The sequence below is a fragment of the Thunnus albacares genome, chromosome 5 (assembly GCF_914725855.1).
Source record: "Thunnus albacares chromosome 5, fThuAlb1.1, whole genome shotgun sequence".
NCBI classification, from domain to species: domain Eukaryota; kingdom Metazoa; phylum Chordata; class Actinopteri; order Scombriformes; family Scombridae; genus Thunnus; species Thunnus albacares.
The window spans coordinates 13442469-13464222 of record NC_058110.1 but is presented as its reverse complement, the minus strand read 5'-3'; the positions used below and the strand labels follow the sequence as shown (position 1 = coordinate 13464222).

Sequence of the window (21754 nt, the reverse complement as noted above, 5' to 3'; positions counted from 1 at the left end):
GTTGCATCAGTTGCAGGATGTCAACAAACATCAGAAAAAATAAATAGTTAGAATAGTTAGAAATGCGATGGAAGATAATGTAAATGGGAGCATTTTATCTGCGTTTATTTGCAACAGGACCATGAGGACAGATCAAACGTAAACTCTGTTTTACTCTAAAATGTTTTTAATGTATTTGATTTAAAACTGGCTGAGTTTTACGCAGCCATGTAGTAGTCCTGCATCACAGAAACTGCTGAGAAATACAAAAATTAAGCTGCTCTTTAGCGAAAACTTGCTGCGAGTCTCCATTTGCCTGAAACTAAACTGGCACTTATCGATGACTGATTGACGCTCACCTGTGGTGACGTCAGCGCTTAATGGGCGCGTGCAAACACAAGAGGAAGTGAGTAAGAAAGAAGAAATATGTGACAGAGGGGAGCGGAGGACTACAGCTGCTGGTGCTGCACCTCTCAAAGCCCCGGTGGACCGCAGCTCCCCCCACAGCCGCCGGACTCACCTGTGATATCATTTTATAGAAAGCTGCTGTGTTGTACGGTCACCTCACACAGGTAAGACAGCCGTTAAACTTGCTCACAGTCTCGGTGTTTGCTGAGCTGTGTCACCTCGCTGTTATGAACCATGGGAATGTGAGGCAGACATTTTTTTTTTCTCCCAACCTAATCCGTCTTTAAGGCAGCGCAGTAATTGGAGATTGAGACTTCGACTGGGAATGAAAATAGTCAAACAAGCTATTTATTTGTTTCAGTTTAAGTGTCATAATAGGACGTATTTTAAAACTTCAATGAAAGCTAATTTCTTACCGCCTGACATGTTAATACTGTCACTATAACATGTTTATTAGTGTCAGTTCATACACTTTGCACGGGGCCGGTTAAGAGTATTAATGCGTGTGAATTTGTTTACTTGTAGTTTGTGTGGCGCACAGATTTGCTGGAGCAGGTCTCCCCGTGTGCGCCTTTGTGTGGGCAAGTGCAGTGTAGGAGTGAGTATTGAGTCACGGGGTTGAGTGCCTTGATATTAGTTTGAGGAGTGACACAACTGGCTGCTCCGTCCAGGGGAATTGGATCACCGGTAAGGCTCAGTTTTCTGATTGGAAGGGAGCTGGGAGCCCCACTGTTGGTCAGTGGTGGTATCTGAGGGTCATGCAGACAAGAGACACTAATTACCCTGCTGTTTTCCCTTGTCTCCATGTAAGGTGCGAATTTATTCATGATTCCTGCTTGTAGTTTTAACTTCTGTCTCCTGGTTATTCATGTACATGTTATAATTTCGTCCACTCCTGTTCAGACTCCTCTAATGTTGTAGGTGCTGAAGAGGTCAGTGGACCGGGTCAAGGTGACGGCGGGAGGACGCCATGTCCCACATCCAGTCAGACAGCTCCACGGGTGACCAGACCCCTCTAATTCTGGAGAGCCAATTTTCCACAGAACTCCATATATCTGAGCCAGGCGATGACTGCTACCCGCCACAAAGCTCCCCCACACCCAAATCTGAAACATCCGTGCCCCAGGAGGATGTAGTAGACAAGGCGGTGGTGCCTCCGCAGGTGCTTTTGAGCACCCACAGCCCGGCGGCGCTGAAGGTTGGCACCCATCAGCTCATCCCCAAGAGTTTAGCTACAGCCAGCCGACCTAAAAACCGCCACCACACCACAGTGGTGACGTTCCCACTGGGACTGGAGAACTCCAGCAGTGGGACCCGGAGCCGTCACTCAACTCAGGGGCCAGATTTGACCTGGGAGGATTATGACAGTGATGGAGATGGCTTCGCCTTGAGGAGGAACCGCAGGAACAAGTCATACAGAGCGGCTGTGACCAGCCTGGACATTGAAGCCATAGCGATGGGACGAGGGGCTGCGTCCACACTGAAACCTGTCAAAGAGAACAGAGCACCCAGTCCTTGTCCGGCTCGCAGTCCTGGACGCAAGGTACATATCTTGAGGGGGTGGAGAGATTTTTTTTATACCTGTAAAAGTATATCAGAAACAGCCATTTTCAAGCAACCAATTAATCGGGCTGAATACTATTGGATGATTATCATGTCATATTTCGAAACTGAAAGAAAAAGCTTTGAAAGGTTGAAACTCTACTATAATACTATTTTGTATTTGAGTTTTCCTTCTTCACACCTGCAGCTCTCTTTGTACAGTGTTTCTCCAACACATTTTCAAATTTGTCTCTGTTCTTTAGTGTATTGGTTTGTTTTCCAGGTTTGAAACCTTGTAAATGGTGATCTGGAAACTGATGTGCATATGTTGGGCAAGAGGTTTTGAAACATTGAAACTTGAGTTTTGAAAGGACAAATCTTTATTTTGAAACTTTGCCGCATGTTCATTAGCACTCGTATTACAGAATGAATTTTTTTCATGTTTTTTTTTCAAAACATTATGCAAGTCTTCAATACTTAGTTTCAATCTTGAAAATCTTTTTTTTTTTTTTTAATTTGATTTCAAGCTTTGAAACACTGAGTTTCAACCTTTCAGTTTCAAAATATGACATGATATTCATCCCATAGTATAAAAGTGTTGATTTATGTTCTTCAGATGAAAACAGAGCCTGGCTGATACATTTTTGTTCCTCTTATAGCCTGATAGGTCATATCCAGCATAGCCAATAGCGTTGGCTGTGACCTGTCAAATTCTCCTTTAGTCATAGGGATGATAGTATGTTTCCGCAACTGTTTCCTATCTTCCAGACCAGTGCCAGTGTTGAGGAAGTCCTCATAGGGGTTTTACCAGACTATATTTAAAAAATGTAACATTTAAAGATTGAAAAAAGAAGTAGTGCTGAAGAGAGAATAAGATATCAAGAGAAAAAAGGAGTATAATAAAAATGAAGTATCATCCAGTCAAATATGTTCCATAATGATAACTGAGGCTGTCGTGCTGTGTCTCCTCTAGCGAACCTTGGGGAGAAGGAGGAAACAGAACCACCGTGGATCCTTCAAAGATGGTATGTTCACTATGTGTCACTCGGTCCACTTCTCTAAATATGACCACAAGACTACAAACAATTGGAAAATAACAAAGACCTTTTTTTATTGGATTGTGAAGGAATTATGTGTTGTAAAATAATGTTCACAGAAAACTGGAATTGATTTGTGGATGTCATAGTCCCTGTTTCGCCTATCTTTCCCTTGAGGCAGATCCTTGATCCCTTGATCCTTTGAGGCAACAGCAGAGGACCAAACAGGAAATCACTCGCTCTGAACACTTCCAGCATGTTGAATGTCACATTGTTGAGTCCTGAATATTGGATTTTGATGTCCTGTACTTTCAGTTACTGCCACTTCTCCAGTTTTGAGTGTTTTGAGTCCACTTATAGAGATGAAATCTCACTGGGGCAGCTGCTCAGAAAATGTCTAAAAAAAACAGTATAAAGGTGCTAAAATTAATCTTGTTAACTGAAATTAACACTGACACTGACTGTTTTTGGTCCGTGATGTATGTCATGGACCACAAACAGAAAAAAAACACCATAGAAAACATCATAATCTAAGTTCACTTGCAACATCTAAGACTGTGAGAAAACTGCTGAAAACTGACATTTCAATAACTTTGTGGTCTCTGTATCATTCCACTAATGAAACACTTCAAACAGAAACCTGCATTTAAATCTAACTCACTCCCACACATTAATTGTCAAAGTGGCTTGTTATTATGTTGAGTGATATCAGCTCTGCTACCACATGATACCTGTGATTTGCAGTGTACATTTATTAGTTTTTCCTCACTCCAGGGTCATGAAATATTTTCTCACTGTGATGTAAAAATGTGTCTGAAGTGCAAAACTATATCACAAACTGAGACCACTGAATTGACACTGTCGGGATGTTTTGTTGTTGTGGGTTCGATCCTCAGCTACGCCATGCCTCTACCAGGAGATCCGTGAGCGAGGGCTGCACTCCACCAACCAGGATGAGCTGCTGGATGATTTTGTGGTGGTGGAGCCTCCCGTTGAGGACCAGGGTATTGTTGTGAAGAGCTACCGGCCAGCACAGCTCACCTGGAGCCAACTGCCACAGGTGAATCTCAAACTACACTGACATATAAAGTGGGAACAAAATCCAGTGCAGTGCTAAGAGTTTGGCGAAGATGCTTGAATTAATAATCTAATTCAGTTAGTATTAAAGCAGACATACATGAAGTACATACATCTATTTCAGTCATCACTTTCTTTAAGAGAGACACTGACAGTCAGTTTGTAATCTGATAAAATATTGTTCCTTCTTTTGCTTTAACTGTGCTGAATTTTTCATTTTGTTTAAAATGGTGCAATATAAAAGCTTACAGTCACTGCTGCATAAGCTCCCACACTCCATGACCCCTTGTGGGAATGCTGGCTAGGTTTGCTCTTGATGTCAGAACATCTACTGTGTGTGTATTAGAGGCTTCAGACGTTGGCATTTTATTTTTACCATTTTTAAAACACACTCTATCTTAAATACGCATCAGAATGTGAGAGCTTTATTCTTTTTGTATCTCTAACAAAGGTGAAGGACACAGGTATCCTGACACTGATCACACCTCAAGAGAGAAAGAGACAAGAGGTAAGCATGTGTATCTGCTTGTGTGTGTGTGTGTGTGTGTGTGTGTGTGTGTGTGTGTGTGTGTGTGTGTGTGTGTAAGCAAATGTGCATCACTTCCAAGTGTGCCTACGGAAATGTCTTAGAGAGAGCTGAGTCAAACTCAACCTCAAACACTAACACTGCTGAACAATTGAGTTGGGAAATTTGCTTTCTTGCAAGATATTTGTAGGACAGCTCTCACGCAGCTCATGTTGCATTTTGAGTTAGGGGCATTGACAAGATCATGATCAAGATCAACAAAGAATGTGCAGTTTCAGAAAACTGAGCTTTTCTACAATTTAAAATAGCATTTTCTCCTTTGTGATGAAAACAAGTTCAGCAGTGTTGTTCAGTTTCAGTTACATCATCTTTGTCTTCCTGCCACTGAGGTGGAGAGAAAAACAGCCAACACACACAGTTACTGGAATAATAACAATCTGTAGCAGTAACCGTTAATAGTTTTCATCCAGTGATTTAGTATTGCAATTCCATAAACTTTGGGGACTCACAAGACAGTTTTTTAAAAATTATGGTCAAAATTGATGCAGCAGAGGTTGAGATATCTTGACTTTTAGTCTGCATTATAGTGTTTTCACATCTATAGTTTGTTTTCTTTGGTCCGAATCAGTGGATGAGTTTCTGCTTTGTTGCCTTTTCCCTTTGTTTTGATTTGGTTTCACGCGGCAACATTTCAAGCAAACCGAAATGTATCAACAAAAGCCATGTGGGAGCTGTCACTTTATTCATTGGTCAGAAATCTCGTGGGGTTGGTGGGCGGAGAAAGGAGAGTTTGTTTTTCTTCCTGGGTAGCTATCCAAAATGGACCATTGGCAGGATTGGCATTTCTTCATAATTGGCCATACATCAAGCCAAAATACACAATGGCTTGGTATATAGCACATTTGAACGCACTTCAAGGCAACATCTAGAAAACAATGTGTTGCTTCATGTTATCTGCAGTCGGCTGAAGAGAGAAGGGAGCACATATTGAGCACATACCACGACGTAATGCATTATAGTGTAACACAATGTGCAGCGAAGCTGACTACGGGAGCTGGTTTAATCCAAAAAATGCACAATGCTTCCTGCAGTTGGGTCAGATCTTGGACGGATCATGTTCACACCACAAATGAACCACACAAGAGTTTGTTTTAACTGGACCAAGACCACCTCTTCAACAAGGTCTCTGGCTGATTGTTTTGGTCTGCACTTGAGTGTGATTACTCTGTTCATACCTTCCCAAACGAACCCTACCGAGGGGGCAAACGCTCCAGGGTTCAATTCAACCAAACTAAACAAGATGTGAAAACGTCCATTAGTCAAGCTCCAAAAAAACTGGATCAAATATTTCCCATTGTGCAACTCAGTTGCATCTTTCATTGGACCCTCCCTGCCTTCTAAATTCCCACTTCTTTCAAACCCCACATCTCTGGTTTGTAACGCAGGCACGATTTTAAGCCCAAGCTGATGAGTAATTTTTTCAAGCTTTGCAAATCTTCCCCAGGGCCACAGAAAACATGCAGCTGTTTTTTACTAGTGCTCCTCATGACAAGTGAACTGAACTTAGTATGTAAAAACAATGGAGTGTCGCTTTAAAATATACTTTACAGTCATCCTGACTTTCATCCCACGCATGCCCACGTTGTCCGGCAACAAGTTTGAACAAATTCTAAGAGGTTTTGTCAAAAGACTTTCTAGGAAATGTAGGAACTCAGTGAGCAGAAACAAAGGTTGATATAACAGGTTGAGCTAATATGGGTATAACAGCAAAGCCACATTACATTTCATCACAAAATAACTCCTGGAAAGCACCTAAGCTCCCCAGATTGATAATATCTATATAGTTTATGACTATCTGATGGTGGATTTTCCCTTTAGTTATGCGTCTTGGTTAGCAGTCTCACAGCAGATGTTATGTCAATACCAAAGGTCCACCCTGTGTGCACTACAGCCCCTGAATAAAGCCACACCCTGCCTGTGTAATCAAGCTCAGTCTGTCTGCTGCACATGTGCTTGTCTCACACTTTTGTACCTTAAGTCTCCTCATGGGTCTAAAGGTTCTCTAGTTATAGTCCCTAAGCAGCTTGATCCAGATCTGCAGCTCTCTGTAGCAGCATTAATGCTACTTTTTAGGGATATGAAAGCATCTGGGTGAAGTTTGGCGCTACCTAAGAAGAAATACTGTTTTACTACTGGGCATGCTGTAATATCAAGAAGACTTTTGCAGCGAAAAAGTTGCCCCAGATTAGCTAAGTGTACCAGGTTCACCACCACATCAGGCAGACTATTTACTATTCTCTAGTGAAAATTAGAAATATCAATGTTGGTTTGAGATTTTCAGGAAGTAGTGTTATTGATTTAATTCAGCTAATGCCTTTTAGTCCTTTCTGACCTATTAGTCGTGGTGGAAGGTGTGCCATCACCATCTGATAGCTCACCTACTGTAAGATCCCGACCACAAACAGCAGCGGATAATTCAACCCTTTTAATACAGTAAAAACTACCTTGAACACTACTACAAATCAGTAATGTCTGATGTGTTGCTGTTTGGACTTCCTTTTGTTGTCTGCTGGCATATATTTTTCTCATAGTCATGGATAATTGGCAATCCATTGCTTTGTTTACTTTCACAAAGTGAAAAGCAGCAGAACGCACAGCTCCAGATCTTGAACACTGTATCGGGTGCACAGTTGTAATAAGGATCAAAACAAACAGAACACCATCACTCACAGCTCAGTTGTCATCTTATTTATTGTAGGCAAATAAATAAGATGAAATAAGATGAAGCAGCGTCAATGTCGACGTTGATACTTACACAAAGGCCATTTTATTAAAAATGAATTCTGGGAAATGTAAGAAATCACTAAATTGAACAGAACAGGGAAAAGCATGTCAAAGAAAAGCCATCCAAAACAAATAAATTACAAACCCTCATCAAAAATACGTCTTTAAAATACATTGAACATCAGACTATGAAGACTCTAAGTAAGAGAATCACATTTTTTTCCTTTTTAGGAGTTAAAGCTGAAATTCAAGTACAAATGTATATTTGTTTGGATATGTGTGGTCATTTGACAGGCCATCTTTGAAATCATCACCTCGGAGCATTCGTACCTGCACAGCCTGGGCATCCTGGTGCGTCACTTCCAGAGCAATGAAGCGCTGAGGAAAACGATGACGGTCACAGAGCACCATCACCTCTTCTCCAACATCTCTGTCATTCACCAAGTCAGCAAACGGTAGGTTCAACAATCTCATAGTCTTACTTCTGTGTACATGTGTGTGAGAGGGCAATGGAAAATGTAGTTCAAGAGGAAAAAGAATCTGAAGATGCTATCAGTGTGTGAAGCAGTGTGATGACTGTTTATCTGCACATCTATTGTACTTTTTAGATTTTGCACATTGTGTTTTGCTTTGTTTTTGTCATACAGTTATATTTATTCCCACTGAGATGTGGTTTCAAGTGGAAAGTGGTTTGATTTAAAGTTTGAAGGAGAGTATTTGCTCTCAGCATGTCTTTAGTATCCTGTAGACTCCATCAACATGTTAAAACACGCTAGCCAAACTGGTTCTGCTGCCTAGCTGCTTTGAGTGGTATTCCCAAGCTTTAAGATGATAATGTGCTTAAGAGCAGCCTGTATTGCTCTCTGCATCGCCGTTCACTTCAAGAAAACTTTAATGAAAATAGATTTAGCAAGATAAGAATCTTCCTTCTCTCTTTTGATCTTCTTGTTTGCAAAAAACAGGATCTGTGAAATTAGAAGACAGAAGTCAGTAGCTGCTGTATGACATGTTTTGTCTGTTTTGCAGTATCTGTGTGTGAATGTGAGTCCTGTCGTTGCTTCCTGGGTTGGGCTGTTGTTGGTGTCATTTTACTCTTTTTTGTTAAAAAGGCACTCTGTTAGGGTGTGGCTGAGAGTCATTTATCATTTGTTTGTAATGCTAATAATGTAAAGCATTTACAAGACTTTGGTTGAAGTGATTATCTGGATCTTTTAGCAATGAAATAAAGGTTTAATTTAGCATTTTTTAGTATATTTTGAGCGTGAGAAATCGTTTTCTGGATTGTTCTGAGACTGAAGTTCAAATTTTTGAGTTAAATGAAAAAAGAGAGTAACAAGCTCAAAACTTGTGTCTTTCAAACTGTGACACACTGATGTGTCATGATTAAAAACCTAAATTCCCACAATAACAATGTGTTGTAACAAAGTTTCTAGTTCATATTAGATTGCTGTAACAGACTCCGTTTTACTAATTACATAAAAAGACTGAAAATGTATCTGTAAATTCCTGACCTTACCACATCTAATATCCTGAAATTAAAAAGCTAGAGGCAGTAACATTCAGCAACTATCATGTCCTCACACAGCTGTGTGTGCGTATCCTGCTCAGGTAATTGGTCTGTGGGAGGAAAAACACAGTCCTTTCCCTTCATTACTAACCTTCCCCTCTCTCTCCACTATATATTTCAGGTTTTTTGAGGACCTTGAACGTCGTCACTATGACAACCCAGTGATTCGAGACATTAGCGATATCGTTCAGAAACACGCTGCCCACCACTTTGAGCCCTACATTGTCTACTGCTCGAATGAGACCTTCCAGCAGAGGACGCTGCAGAAGCTGCTGTGAGTCACAGAACAAACAGCAACATGTTGTTGACTTCCTGCAGTAAAAGTCAGGGTGAGCTAAACTTTCCTCTTTCTTTCCGTCTAATAGGACAAGTAATACTGCGTTCAAAGAGACCCTGAAGCAAATTGAAGGGAGCAGTGAATGCGGAGGCCTCCCCATGATCTCTTTTCTCATCCTTCCCATGCAGCGAGTCACCAGACTGCCGCTGCTGCTGGATGTCAGTTGAACTTTTACCTCCCAATGCGAACAGCTCTCAAATTCAAAAGTGAAACGATGCCTAGTCACAACAGCTTTTGGCAGGTGTACGCTTTGAGAATCAGGAACTTTTCTAAATAACTACATTTGCTCTGTTATTCAAGGGTTTTTTTGAGTTGATTGTTAGACACATAGAAGTTGTGAATACATATTTATCAAGAGATTGATTAAAAATATTATTATACTATATAGACACCACACTTTGTTGGTTTGTGGCCAGCAAGTTGAGAGCCACTTTATCAATATTCCTCAAGTGGAGTTATTAGTTATTCCATCAAGGTCATTCTTTGCCTGTAACTCTAATTGAAATGTGTATTTGTCACATCTCACAATATCTCAGTCTGTAAATTATTTTAGTATTTATATAACTATTTCATTTCTTATTTATAAAAGTATAAACCCACATAATCAAAAAATTAATTTACACTAATGTAAAAGTAAACAAATGAATAAGAACCATAAGTATATACACACGACTGTAACTATGCATGTACTGTATATACAGCTGCACAAAAAATAATAATCAATTAGTTATTCATAGTTTAGGAACTCAGATTCAGTAGGTTGTCTTGTCTACAGGAATAAACAACCTAAAAGAATTTAATACCTTTGTTTTCTCCTCACAGACAATCTGTCAGAAAACTCCAGACAAGACAGCGGAGTACTTTGCTGCAGTTTGGGCACTGCACGCCATCAGCAAGGTACAAATGCTCAGAAAACTCAGCTGTGTGCTGAATCTCTAACTCTTTATCCCCACATGTCAAGGTTTTGATTATAATTATTGTGATTTTATTTCAACAGTTGGTCACTAGCTGCAATGATGGAGCGAGGCGGATGGAAAGGACAGAGCAGATGTATACCATCCAGAAACAAATGGATTTTGGTAAAATCAAGGTAAGAGCGGACCACAAACACCTTCATGCAGTTCACAAGATTTTACATTCATATTAGGTAAAGTGTTGGCTATGGATGTGGATAAAAACAGCAAAGAATATAATGCAACAAGACTGATTTCCTTCGTGTAGTAGTAAAAACATCCAGTTTGCTAACCTGGAGTGACGACTCTTGTGTCCTCACAGCCGTTTCCATTGGTGTCATCATCGCGTTGGCTGAAGAAGCACGGTGAACTGGCAATCTGCACCGAAGAGCTCAGCATCTGGAGAGCTTTCAGCCACAGGAGCTACTACCTGTTTCTCTTCAATGACGTACTGATCATCACCAAGAAGAAGAGGTCAGTGGGAGCTTTTTTTCAATATTATTAACTGAAAGTCTAAAATAATATTACTGAATAACACTAAAAATGATTAAATAGGCTTTTAGAAAGTCATATGCTAAGATTTTATTCAAATTTGAGTATTTGCAAACTAGTTATGCAATGCCACAAAAACCCCATAATGAACTAAAAAAGTGAGCCGATGAAACTGGTTTAAACCCTAAAAAAAATCTCACATTAGTCTCCCACATTATCAGGGGACATACTGAACCTGACTGATTTTCATTTTGATTCACAAAAATATAAACAAACTGTCAAGTTAATCGTCGAGTTGCATTATGGGTAATGTAGGCAACAGGTTTTGACAAGGAAGAAGAATGCATGGAATAAAAAAATCTCTGTTTCTGTGCATTGATTTTGACACTTTTTTAAAAAAAAATTTTTACCGTCTTTTCTGAGTCCAACAGTGTTATAGGAGTGCAATGCTAAACTGATGACTCTTGACTCTTTTAAAGCTTCTTTCACGTACCAAATTACTTTTTAGAATCAAAATGAATCTAGCTACATTACACGAACGTTTGAACCAGTTTATCGAGCATTTTGTGAGCTTTGTGGTTATTTCCTGGTGACTCCTGTGGACACTGAGCAGGTCCAGCTGTTACAGAAACAGAGAGGAGAGGAAGGGGACCGAGGAGGGAGAGAGCATGGATGTGGTGCATGCATACTTGGGATTCTTCAATCTTGTGTTCATGTGCATGTCAGCTCCACAGACTTTCTGTTTTGAGTTAGGGAGAAACCAAACAATGTCAGCTCAGAGGAGGAAGTCGCCCACAACACTGAAGTCATTTTCAGGGTTGTAAAGTCGACACTGTGACCCAGTCCTCAGGTGATCTAGGAAATCCTATTAGCAGATACTCAAGGAATGTGCTTTGAATGTGTTGTGTGTATGTGTGTGTTAACAGTACACAGTAAAATTGTAGCAGAGGTTAGCTACACTATAATGTGCAAAACATGGTCACTAAAAATCACAACATTTCTGTGAATGTTGCTGCATGTTGAGACCAGAGGACACGATCTGTCTGTCAGATAAAAAATATACTTCACATTGAAGCATAAGTGAAAAATGTGTTGTTTCTGGCCAGTGAGGAGAGCTTTGTGGTGATGGACTACGCCACTCTGGAGAATGTGGAGGTGGAGGTTGCGGACGATGCAGAGGGACGGATGTCTCCACCTGCCAAGAACAGCTCCAGCCATCTGTCCTTCAGACTGCTGATGAGCAGGAACAGCGAGGGGAGACCGGAGCAGACCTGCCTGGTGGCAGAGTCCAGGTACTGCTGTACTTCAGAAGATAAGATGTTATCCAAAGTCAGAATTTACATCTGAAAACACTGCATTTAAGTACTACACAGTGACCAAGGATGGACATTTATAATAATTACTGTAGCTGAAAATCTGATTTGAAATTATTTGTCACATATATAAATGCAAAGACAGTCTTGCTACCACTGAATGTTGATGGCTTTGGTTAATGTAGCCTTTTAGAAACGTGGTCCTGTTTTGTGTTTTAAAGACCCTCCACTCAAAAATATGTTTTTCTTCTTGTTCCTACAGTTGGATGTTTGAGTTTCACTGTGCAGAATGATGTGTGTGCAGACTTTTTTACTTTCACTTTTTTTTTGTTTTTACTTTCATCTGCTGAAAGTGGAAAGTTTTATTGTGCTCATTGAAAATCAGATTTTAAGGGGGCGTATCTACGAGCTGACTTTGAAGCCAATCGGTGTCCAATATTCAACTCACACAAGTGTGATGAGGAAACTTGAAGCCTCTAGTGCACAAACACTGAGAATGGACTTTATACTGAAGTAGGAGACATCTTGTGTCCAGCAGTTAAAAATGAAATGAAATATATTTACAGTTTTATAGATAATGGAATTTTTAATGAAGGAGAAGGAGAGGAATTTTAAGGATTTTAGTGTGTTAATTATACTTTTTTTCTGGAAAAAACATATGGGACACATTATGTTCCAAGCAGAGTATTTTGTATGTCTTAATACATGTCTGGAGGGAATCTTTAATCAAAGTCACATTCACAAGTATGAACTGGAAACCAAATGTTTTGTGTCTGGCTCCCTCTGCTGACAGAAGTCTGAACACCCACCTGAAATACTCCCATGAAGTTTGTTCATAAAAAACTGACATTTTGTGTGTGTTACCACATGTAGAGTAGATGACACTGGGTTTGGAGTTTAATTGTGCTCTTTTGTCTCCGTTGCCAAGGGTGGACCGGGCTCGTTGGATAGTTGCTCTCACAGAGCACAAGCAGGCCGGAGTCTTCACTTGTAAAGATGGTAAGTCATAGAGCTTTATTTACCAAGGGTGCAAGTGTTTGAAATGCACTTTGAGTTTACTTTGAGTTTGAATGTTCAGTGTGTACATGTATTCTTTCAAAGTTAGTTCTGTTACCTTTCATTTATAAATTACTCATTTGTCATGGAAGGCTTTAAGCAGTTGGGCAATTCAGTTTGCTGCACAGAAAACAGATGGTTTGCATTTATTTTCCATTTCAGTCTGCAACTATTTAAAGCTGGAGTGGACTTTTGTCTCCCCCTTATAAAGTCAGTTCAATAAACCAGTTCTTTTTAAATGTTTTATGTAGTATTTAAACATAATTTATGTATTAAACAATTTCTTATAAACAATTTATTAAAAAATGTGAAAAGGCTATGCCTAACTGGAAGACCCTGTGAGCTACTGATGAAAGACAATGACCCTTAGCACTTTTATCAAAATCTAAATTAACCCAGTTGATAAGTTAAAATAAACAGACATCTTTTATGTTTGGGGTCAAATTGACCCCAGCAATTTAAACCTACAAGGTACCCTTGTGTAAAAGAGAGGAAAAAAATTGCGCACAATTCTGTATTTCCTCTCTATCAATTCAATGTTCAATTCAAAGCTTTATTGACTTTATTTACTTATGAACTGGACATAAGTCAATTTTTATTTCAATTTGTTATAATTATTTTTTGATTATGATGACTCATATATGTAGCTCCCTCTGCCGGGATGAACTTGTTGTGTCAGTTGTGGATGTCTATAATTAAGTCCACCTGTTGTGGATTGTGTCGATTGCCAGTATGCACGCTGAGGAAGGGCGCCTGGCCAGAAACGTCTGTGTGGCATTTCAAATCAAAATCAGTTTACTAGGTGTGCTGTCCTAATTCCCTTTTTTATTCAATTTTAATACTTTAAGGATTCAGCACCCGGCTTTTTTGATTGTGAGTTGAGCATGTTGTACTATATATTCTTTATTTACACGAAAAATATGCATTTACATTGCCAAAGCAAATGTGAAATAAAAACACAAAGAATTGTGATTTTGCTCTATTAATTTTGGGGGTTTTTTTGTTTTTTTTTTAAATGCAACTGCAGTTGCATCAATCTGCCTTTGGTGGCGCTGTCTGACCGCTCTTTATGGGGCGTTTAGGAGCACTGCTATAGCGTCTGAATCCAGATTACTGAAAGAAAAGAACAGAAACATAGTTAATATGACAAAATGACAAAAACAATTAAAATAACACCACAAATGTCGATTATCTATATACATGTGTGTTGTGTTAGTGATCTGTGATAATAGGAATCACTGTCTTGAGGTAATTTAGGTAATTTTACTCTCACTGAGAAAAAGCCACTACACTGAACACCAAACTCAGTGATAATTTTCAATACATTGGCAACAAACATTCATTATTCGTATAATATGACTGAACACATCCACTCAGTTTGATCATTACAGTCTATTCGGTTTAATGAGAGATTTGGCTACTCTGCAATTAAGCAAAATAGCTTCACTTCGACTTTTACAACCAGTTAATCGGCATTTTTTTCTACAACAGACAGATGGTTTGCATTTATTTTCCATTGTTACAGGTCATGTAAGCACCATTTCTTCTGTTAACGGCATACTGTATTTAAAACAAAACCATTACACATACAGCACTCACGCTGACTGTCTGTGCTATTGTTAAGTGTGAGTGTATCTATTATTAATATTTGATATTGTCAAAGGGCGTGCCTTCCCAGTTCCTTAACACACCCCAGTAAGTAATATCATGTGTTCTAGATATCCAGTAGTGGGAACACAATGTGTTTTTACAATAAAAACACGGACACAACACATTTTTCTGTATTTCATTTTGAAAGAACTAAGAACTAGTTTTATGAGCCATGTTGCATTATGGGAATGTGTGTCAGGTCTGCCACAGTACGAGGCCACCAAAGCCTACATGCCAAAGGAACCAGATGAGCTGGGGCTGCAACAGGCTGAGCTTGTCATCGTCCTGCGTCAAGAAGAGGGTGAGGCCGTTTGTTCCCATTGTTACCTGTAATACAACGTCAAATCCAGAACCTCTTATCAGTTCTCCTTGAACTAAAACTTTCTGCTCTTCCTAGCCTGGTGCTTTGGGGAGAGGATGCGAGACGGAGAGAGGGGCTGGTTTCCTGCCAGCTGTGCCACAGAGATCACCAACCCCACTGCCATGGAGAACAACGTGCAGCGCATGAAGCGTCTGCGTAAGGAGACAAACGTATGAGTGATTCTGAACGACCAAAGTGTCTGGTCCACAGGAGGTGGACAACATAGTGTTCAGTGTCTAAGACTGCGTCACTGATGAATCAAACTGAACACAGGAACTGCATTAATTACAATAACAGTGGCCCACAAGTCCATTACCAACAGACTGAAAGACTTCACACGATGTTAAAAGCCTCAAAGACAGCCATAATTGGCGTCTTGGTGCCCCAGTGGTCCGAGATGGATGCCATGTAACCTGGAAGTTCCTAGTTTGAACACAGCTAGGGTCCATGTTTCATGTTGCTCTCTGTCAGACTGTCTAAATTTTTTTTAAAAACAGCAATTAGTTTGAATTACTACTGTAGGCTTTTTACTCAACATGTACAGCACTACCCTGTAATTTCCTTGTTGGTGTAAATGTAAATTTAAACTTACTGGCTGTAGTAAATAATGAACCTGAGCTTTAGCTGTTGATTTTATTTAAAATCTAAGAGCTATAAAATGTAATTCTATTGCCTAAATACATTTAACTTTGAATGGTTGCATGCAGAAGAGTGTTAAGTGTTTCCTACACTTTAAGTCCCGTCACTTCACCTCAAGATGAGGAACTTGAATCTAAATGTTGGTTACACATCTTGTTCTATAAAGTTAATTTCAATTAAAGATAGTGTAAGGTTTGATGTTCTAGTGTATATAAAAAAAAAAACAAAAAAAAAACAGAATTATCAAGTTTTGGTTACAGATATTTTAAATGTAGTTTGGTGTACTGTGGCATCATTGGATTATGTTGAATAACTTACTGCAATAATTCCTGCAACATATGAATATCTGAAATGAACAAACAGTCTGATGGTTTGTCATTGTTTTAGAATCCATTTACTAGAAGAAAATAAAACCAACACTGAAGACCATTTTCCTGGTTTCTGGACTTTTATTTGAGCTTGCATTCTGTTAAAATGTTTTGAATACATAAAAAGTTATTTAAAAATGTCAAACTGACCAGATATCAAATTTCCATTTTTTCTTTAAAAACCATTTGGTGTAAAAACTTAGGACAGATTTAGAAAAACATTTGCAGTTTCCCCAAAACGTTTGTAGCTGTCACATAAAAATAAGGAGAAAAAAAAACAACAGGTCTGCATAGATTCTGCAGGCAATCGGTGGTAATCTGGTCAAATGCATGGTGCAAGCTTGTGACGATCGTCAAGTCAAATCTTTATTGCTCAGATCTTGTTTGATGTTTCTTCTTGTTGACAAAAAAACTGTAAAAAAAGAAAAGCAGCAAATTAGTCTACTGTTCATCTGTATGCTGTATTTTCACTGAACATTTTCAACCATCTGGGTTTAGTCATGTAGAGCGCTGCAAGATAAACAGTTGGCTAAAAATGTGCATCATCACCAGATAGCAGAAAAATAATCCAAACCCCGAAGCTGCTGTTCATATGGAAGTGAGACAATAGCCAGAGGGCTCTATGGTGCCAGACAGTTTACTTTATCAAATCCACTGCATTACCTCATGCTTTGGATCACTATGAGGCTATAGACTCACCCGGACGATGGTAAAAGATGGTAGGTGCCGGTGGGCAGGTTGTTTCCTACTCAGCCCCACCCTGCTGGGCCTCGGGAGCGGACGTTTTCTCTGCAGATGGGTCACCTCCTGTCTTGGCCTCCTTGTTTTCCGGGCCGGGTTTGCCACCAGTCTGTGGGCGTCTGCGGCGGTAGTTGAAGTTACGGCGGTAGCGCCGCTGGCGGGGCTGTTGGTTCTGACCACCTTCGCCGCCCTGATTCTCCTTGTCCTCCTCACCGTCCCGCACCGGTCTGGGACGGGGTGGACCCCTGGAGTGAACAAGCAAAAAGCTGTAAGCAAACATGAAGTATACAGTAACTAAGAACTGGAGATGTCATGCAAAGAATCCACTGAAACAAGATGCGGTTTAAAAGTCACAAGACAACTGCTACTAAAAAAAAAAAAAAAATTTGGATGCACAGCTGCAATTTGAGTTTAGGCTGCAATAAAGGGAGAGTTTCTCTGCCAAAACAGGTGGCATTTATTGCTATTCAAAGGTTCATTTTTAAAGAGGCAAATTGGTGGACTTTGAGCTTGGACAGCCCAGCAGTTTACTCTCCCATTTTTGCAGCCCTGCGTCAATGAAGCCAACATGCAAACCTTGGTCTGAACCTTGGTCGGAAGCCTCTGTAGTAGTTCTGCCTCACTGGTTTGTTGCCCTGGTCTGGACCTCCCTGGCTCTCGTCACCCTCACCTCCCTAAAAACAAATAGATCAAACAACTACTGACACACAACTTTTTCCAGACAGCACACAGACAAACAAACATTACAACATTTGTCATGTAGTATAGAGCTTAATGTTGAAGCTGATATAAGTATGACATCAGGTGCTCTGCACACCTGAGTTTAGGGGCCTATTTGAGTCAATTTGAAAGATATATTGGCAAGACCCCCGATACACCAAGAATTATTGTTCACAACCACGTGAGTCTTGAAAAGGAGAGGGTTTCCAGTTGCGTATGACATATTAACGCTCCAAACTTTGTCATAGGACGCCTGGGTGCCTGCTTCAGGATTGAAGCCCTGTGACGGCGTACCTCAGTCATCTCTCCGCGTGGTGCGTTGGTGTACGGGGGCCGGCGGCCGTAGCGTCTACGTACAAAGTATGGCGGGTAGCGCCGTCTGCCAGGGTAAGCGGGCCTGCGCTGCTGTTGCTGCGAGTCTCCTTCAGGGGCGCTCTCTCCCCCGTCTCGGCTGCTTTTGTCACGACCTCCGTTGCCTGGCTCACCCTCTCCGTCACTCTGGTAGTTCTCTGGATAGTCTCCACCACGGGGAGGGCCCCTCCTTCGGGGGTAGCGCCGATAGCGGTTTCTGTCAGCGGCGTACTTACTTCCCTGGACTGCAACACCTCCTGGGCCAGTGACATTTGCTGCCTCTGCTCCCTGTAGATTTTTTTAAATGTAATAAATTAAAAGAGGCAATGATCCAAATTAATAATTAATAGTATTTTTTTTAGAAACTACAAACTACATTTAGAACTCTGAATTTAATCGCAAAACTGACTACATTAACAACCACCTTACCTTCTCTCCCTCAACTACATCAAACTCCACAGTTTCTCCATCTCCAACACTGCGAAGGTATTTCCTCGGGTTGTTCTTTTTGATGGCTGTCTGAAATTATGAATAATTCAGATGTGAGATTTTACATTCATTTTCTTTAAAATGAAATAAATAAGAAAATAACACTTCTTACAACTTACCTGGTGTACAAAAACGTCCTCTTTTGTATCATTCCTAAACAAAAGGAAGAAAACAACTTAGTTACATCTAGTTAACAGTATCCTATTGAGCTACAACATTGCATCCGTGGACAGATTGCAACTAAACCAGCGAGTGTAAGGATTAATTAAGTACTGCATGTAACAACAGCATGGAGACCAGTAGACAAATCGTCTGGTTAGCATCGTAAGCAAATCAAAGCCATAATAGGATTGAGAATGTTTCTGCACACACAGATGATTTCAGGGTCTTTGGGAAACTGGGATGGGGGTGGGGTCCACTTACCTATTGATAAAACCATATCCATTCCTGACGTTGAACCATTTGACTGTACCCAAGACTTTTGTTGCTGCAATGAGATACAATATGAAATTATTAACAAAGTGTCATTTCCTTACACTGTTAGGACAACACATGGGGCTTATAAATGACAAGATTATAACTAACCTTGCCACGCTACACGAGGCCTGAGAAACCGTAAAGGAATCAAATAACGACAGATGATGAAAAACTAACCAGGGCTACAGATAATGTGGAAGTTATATTTAACTCCCAACTGTCACTCTTTTTATAGATCCTGATGCTTAGGGGTGCCTTGTGCCAGCTGCACTTGGTGTGAGGCATAAGCCCAGAGTATTATGAGCCAGTAATGACCACACGACTTCTCATGTAGCGCTAAGGGCTTCTTGATAGCCACGTTACCCGTGTCTATGTCGTATGGGGCGGCTGTGATGATAACTCAGGCTGTGTTCCCTGTTCATATTTCAGAGTTGAACATCTACAGACCTACTGCCCCACTTCAAGCCGCGCTGCTCAAACACTCAGCGCTCCCCACGTGGTGGTGTCGCGCCCGGAAACGGTAGCAGGCATCGAGCCCAGCTGGTTTGTTAGCATTGCTACCTGGGTCTCAACCATGTGGTTGGATTGGAGCCAGTAAGCGGAAACTATCGTAGGACATCAGATAGCATCTATTGTGACTAAAGGTTACGTAAGACTGAATACAAACAGATCAATGTCGTTCTTGTTTTCGGTTAGAAAACTACTAAATGGCGAATGAAGCCAGTGGAATTATACGGCGGACATTTTGGGTGGCCCCTTCAGCCATGTAAATAGCTAATGTTAGCTGGCTAGGCTAACGGCCATGCTAACGACACGCTCAGCTAACATAGGCCACAATGATAGCTAATATATTAGAGCAAAATTTGACAAGCGTTGAGAGTTGTGTTCTGGTGTATTTCTGGAGTACCCTCGGTATGATAGTTTCGCCCACCGTGTTGTGCGAAAGTTAGTGCGTGTGTTTCGACTCTTTTGAACCAGGCTCTTCGGTGTGAACAAAGGGACGGCCAGCAGTTAGCCTGTTTTCGACGACAGTAGTCGTGGCCGGTTAATTGAACTGTGTAAAATTACTTCAATATTAAGTGTGAACCGCGAGGAAAACTATTAATAACGTTAATGTTGTAACGTTTCGAGCATTCTGTAAAGAATGGCACCAGCCCAGCCCTGGAAACGGCTTGAATCAACTTCAACGGTCGCGCATGTGACGGCCGGCCGGCAACATGGACGTTAGGAGGCCGATGAACCGGGCAGATTAGCCGGCTAACGTAGAAGGATTACCTCTGCCCGTAGTATATTCTTATCTGGAATAAATATCATTCCTGTGAGAAACTGCTAATAATTTACATCTCGTATTTAGTGAAACAAGGCGTGATAAAAACGTCAAAGCCAGCGTTGATGTCACCATCCATCTAACGTTACCAACTGACATTTTTGGAATTTGTGTTCCTGGCTAACGTTAAGACCAACGTTTATTTACCTGACAGCAAAGAGAAACAAATTTAATTTAAAAATAACATTTCTCAACGTCTATATCCCCATTTTATATCAAACACTAATTTACAGACACCCCCGACAAAATTATCCAAAAATCGGTGGTATTTTGAGATCGGTAAAATTATTTTTTTGGCCTCTGTCGGTTTCAAACACGTTATGTATTTAAACGGCGTTGTCAGATTGTTAGCGTGGTGATTCAACGCTTGACTGAGCCGGTGATCGGCTTGTTAACGTTTACAACGGCCGCTTTTGGTGCATCGCCTCTACTGTGTAGCTAACTTGGCTAACTAGCTCACTTCCAGCAGTCTTACCGATGACCTTCTTATCCCCCGCGGAAGCTGCGGCTGCCGGGCTGGATGGGCTCTCCGCATCGGCAGCAGGCTGCGGTGGTTGTTGTGTCTCGGCCTCGCTGCTCATGGTTACTACTGGCTGGTAATGGCTTCTGCCGGCGGTGGCTCTCTGCTGTGTTTCCCGGTGCTAGATGGTAACCTGGGCCGGCGGTGGTGGGGGCTACTGCCTTCGGGCTCTCTGCTTTCCTCTTTCCGCTCCCGTTGCCGATCGAACTGGGCAGAATGTGAAACTGTGCCGGGGAATGTTCCTGGCCGGGGGTCCCGCCCAACTAGTCCGCCAATTGGCTGGAATCTGTAACGGAAAACAAAACGCACTCCTATTGGTTAATACAACTGTCAATTACACTTGAGCGAAGTGCTTGCTGAAAATGATTGGCTAGAGCAGAATGTACCTGTCTATACTGTCCTCCCCACAGTGATGTCAAAGCCAGACAAGTCAGACAGGTAGCTGTGACACTTAATTATGGAATTTTATACCATACAATATATTTAAAAAATGTGGGTGTCTTTAAGTTTCTAAAAGGGTGTAACTACATTGTTTCTAAACTGCCGGTAAAACTCTCTACCAGCAGACTTGGAAATTGTGTTATGTTCCCAACTTCTCACCACATAAGGATATAATTTGGAACAACAGTAATATTAGCCTACTGTTGACAATAAAATTATATATAAAAAGAACTGGATTGAAGGGGGTATAATCTTTGTTAAAGCTTTGTTTGATGATAAAGGTAATCTTTATAGTTATGAAAATTTCCTAAGAGCCAAATCTTTTCTGTTCAAATACAAAATGGTAATGTCCAAGTGCCTTGTTTAAAAGTTGGTGGAACAAAATTAACAGAAATAAAATGTACAAACAAACATATAAGGTAAGAGCTTCAAAACTATAATAAAATTCACTTAAAAGGGAATCTTTTTGGAATTCACAATTAGATTATATAAACTGACGTAAAGCATGGTTATGCCCCTTCCAATTCTGTTTTGAACAAGATCAGAGGAATTCATTTTAAAATCTTACATAACATTTACCCATGTAACACAATAAATTT

General features: G+C 40.6%; 2 protein-coding genes across 6 annotated transcripts; one reads left to right on the top strand and one right to left on the bottom strand.

Moving 5' to 3' along the window:
- The first annotated feature begins 60 nt into the window (after positions 1 to 60).
- arhgef16 (Rho guanine nucleotide exchange factor (GEF) 16) lies at positions 61 to 16485 on the top strand. 2 transcript variants are annotated; one of them, XM_044350666.1, is made up of 15 exons: positions 61 to 551; positions 1309 to 1930; positions 2903 to 2954; positions 3863 to 4026; positions 4495 to 4551; positions 7648 to 7808; positions 9042 to 9194; positions 9286 to 9415; positions 10080 to 10154; positions 10255 to 10347; positions 10533 to 10684; positions 11809 to 11994; positions 12944 to 13014; positions 14921 to 15022; positions 15119 to 16485. In XM_044350666.1, exons 2-15 carry the CDS (start codon positions 1358 to 1360, stop codon positions 15256 to 15258), a joined length of 2109 nt encoding a protein of 702 aa, XP_044206601.1. In that variant the 5' UTR covers positions 61 to 551; positions 1309 to 1357; the 3' UTR covers positions 15259 to 16485. The 2 variants fall into 2 exon arrangements, with proteins under 2 accessions (XP_044206601.1, XP_044206600.1); XM_044350665.1 differs by having other exon boundaries at positions 62 to 551; positions 1291 to 1930.
- ybx1 (Y box binding protein 1) lies at positions 16151 to 20944 on the bottom strand. Of its 4 annotated transcripts, none has more exons than XM_044350667.1 (8): positions 20670 to 20944; positions 18814 to 18877; positions 18510 to 18543; positions 18331 to 18420; positions 17845 to 18189; positions 17407 to 17504; positions 16789 to 17075; positions 16151 to 16501 (listed from the first exon to the last, which is right to left on the bottom strand). In XM_044350667.1, exons 1-7 carry the CDS (start codon positions 20773 to 20775, stop codon positions 16835 to 16837), a joined length of 978 nt encoding a protein of 325 aa, XP_044206602.1. In that variant the 5' UTR covers positions 20776 to 20944; the 3' UTR covers positions 16151 to 16501; positions 16789 to 16834. The 4 variants fall into 4 exon arrangements, with proteins under 4 accessions (XP_044206602.1, XP_044206603.1, XP_044206604.1 ...); XM_044350668.1 differs by having other exon boundaries at positions 17419 to 17504; XM_044350669.1 differs by having other exon boundaries at positions 17908 to 18189.
- Between the last annotated feature and the right edge of the window lie 810 nt (positions 20945 to 21754).

Excerpts from the sequence above, each read along its gene's own strand:
- ybx1 (XM_044350667.1), bottom strand. The coding sequence starts at position 20,775 with ATGAGCAGCGAGGCCGAGACACAACAACCACCGCAGCCTGCTGCCGAT. Across the intron at positions 18,190-18,330 it reads ATGTAGTTGAGGGAGAGAAG|GGAGCAGAGGCAGCAAATGT; the intron begins GTAAGGTGGTTG and ends AAAAATCTACAG. Across the intron at positions 17,505-17,844 it reads CACGCGGAGAGATGACTGAG|GGAGGTGAGGGTGACGAGAG; the intron begins GTACGCCGTCAC and ends ATTTGTTTTTAG.
- arhgef16 (XM_044350666.1), top strand. The coding sequence starts at position 1,358 with ATGTCCCACATCCAGTCAGACAGCTCCACGGGTGACCAGACCCCTCTA. Across the intron at positions 2,955-3,862 it reads CCGTGGATCCTTCAAAGATG|CTACGCCATGCCTCTACCAG; the intron begins GTATGTTCACTA and ends TTCGATCCTCAG. Across the intron at positions 13,015-14,920 it reads AGTCTTCACTTGTAAAGATG|GTCTGCCACAGTACGAGGCC; the intron begins GTAAGTCATAGA and ends AATGTGTGTCAG.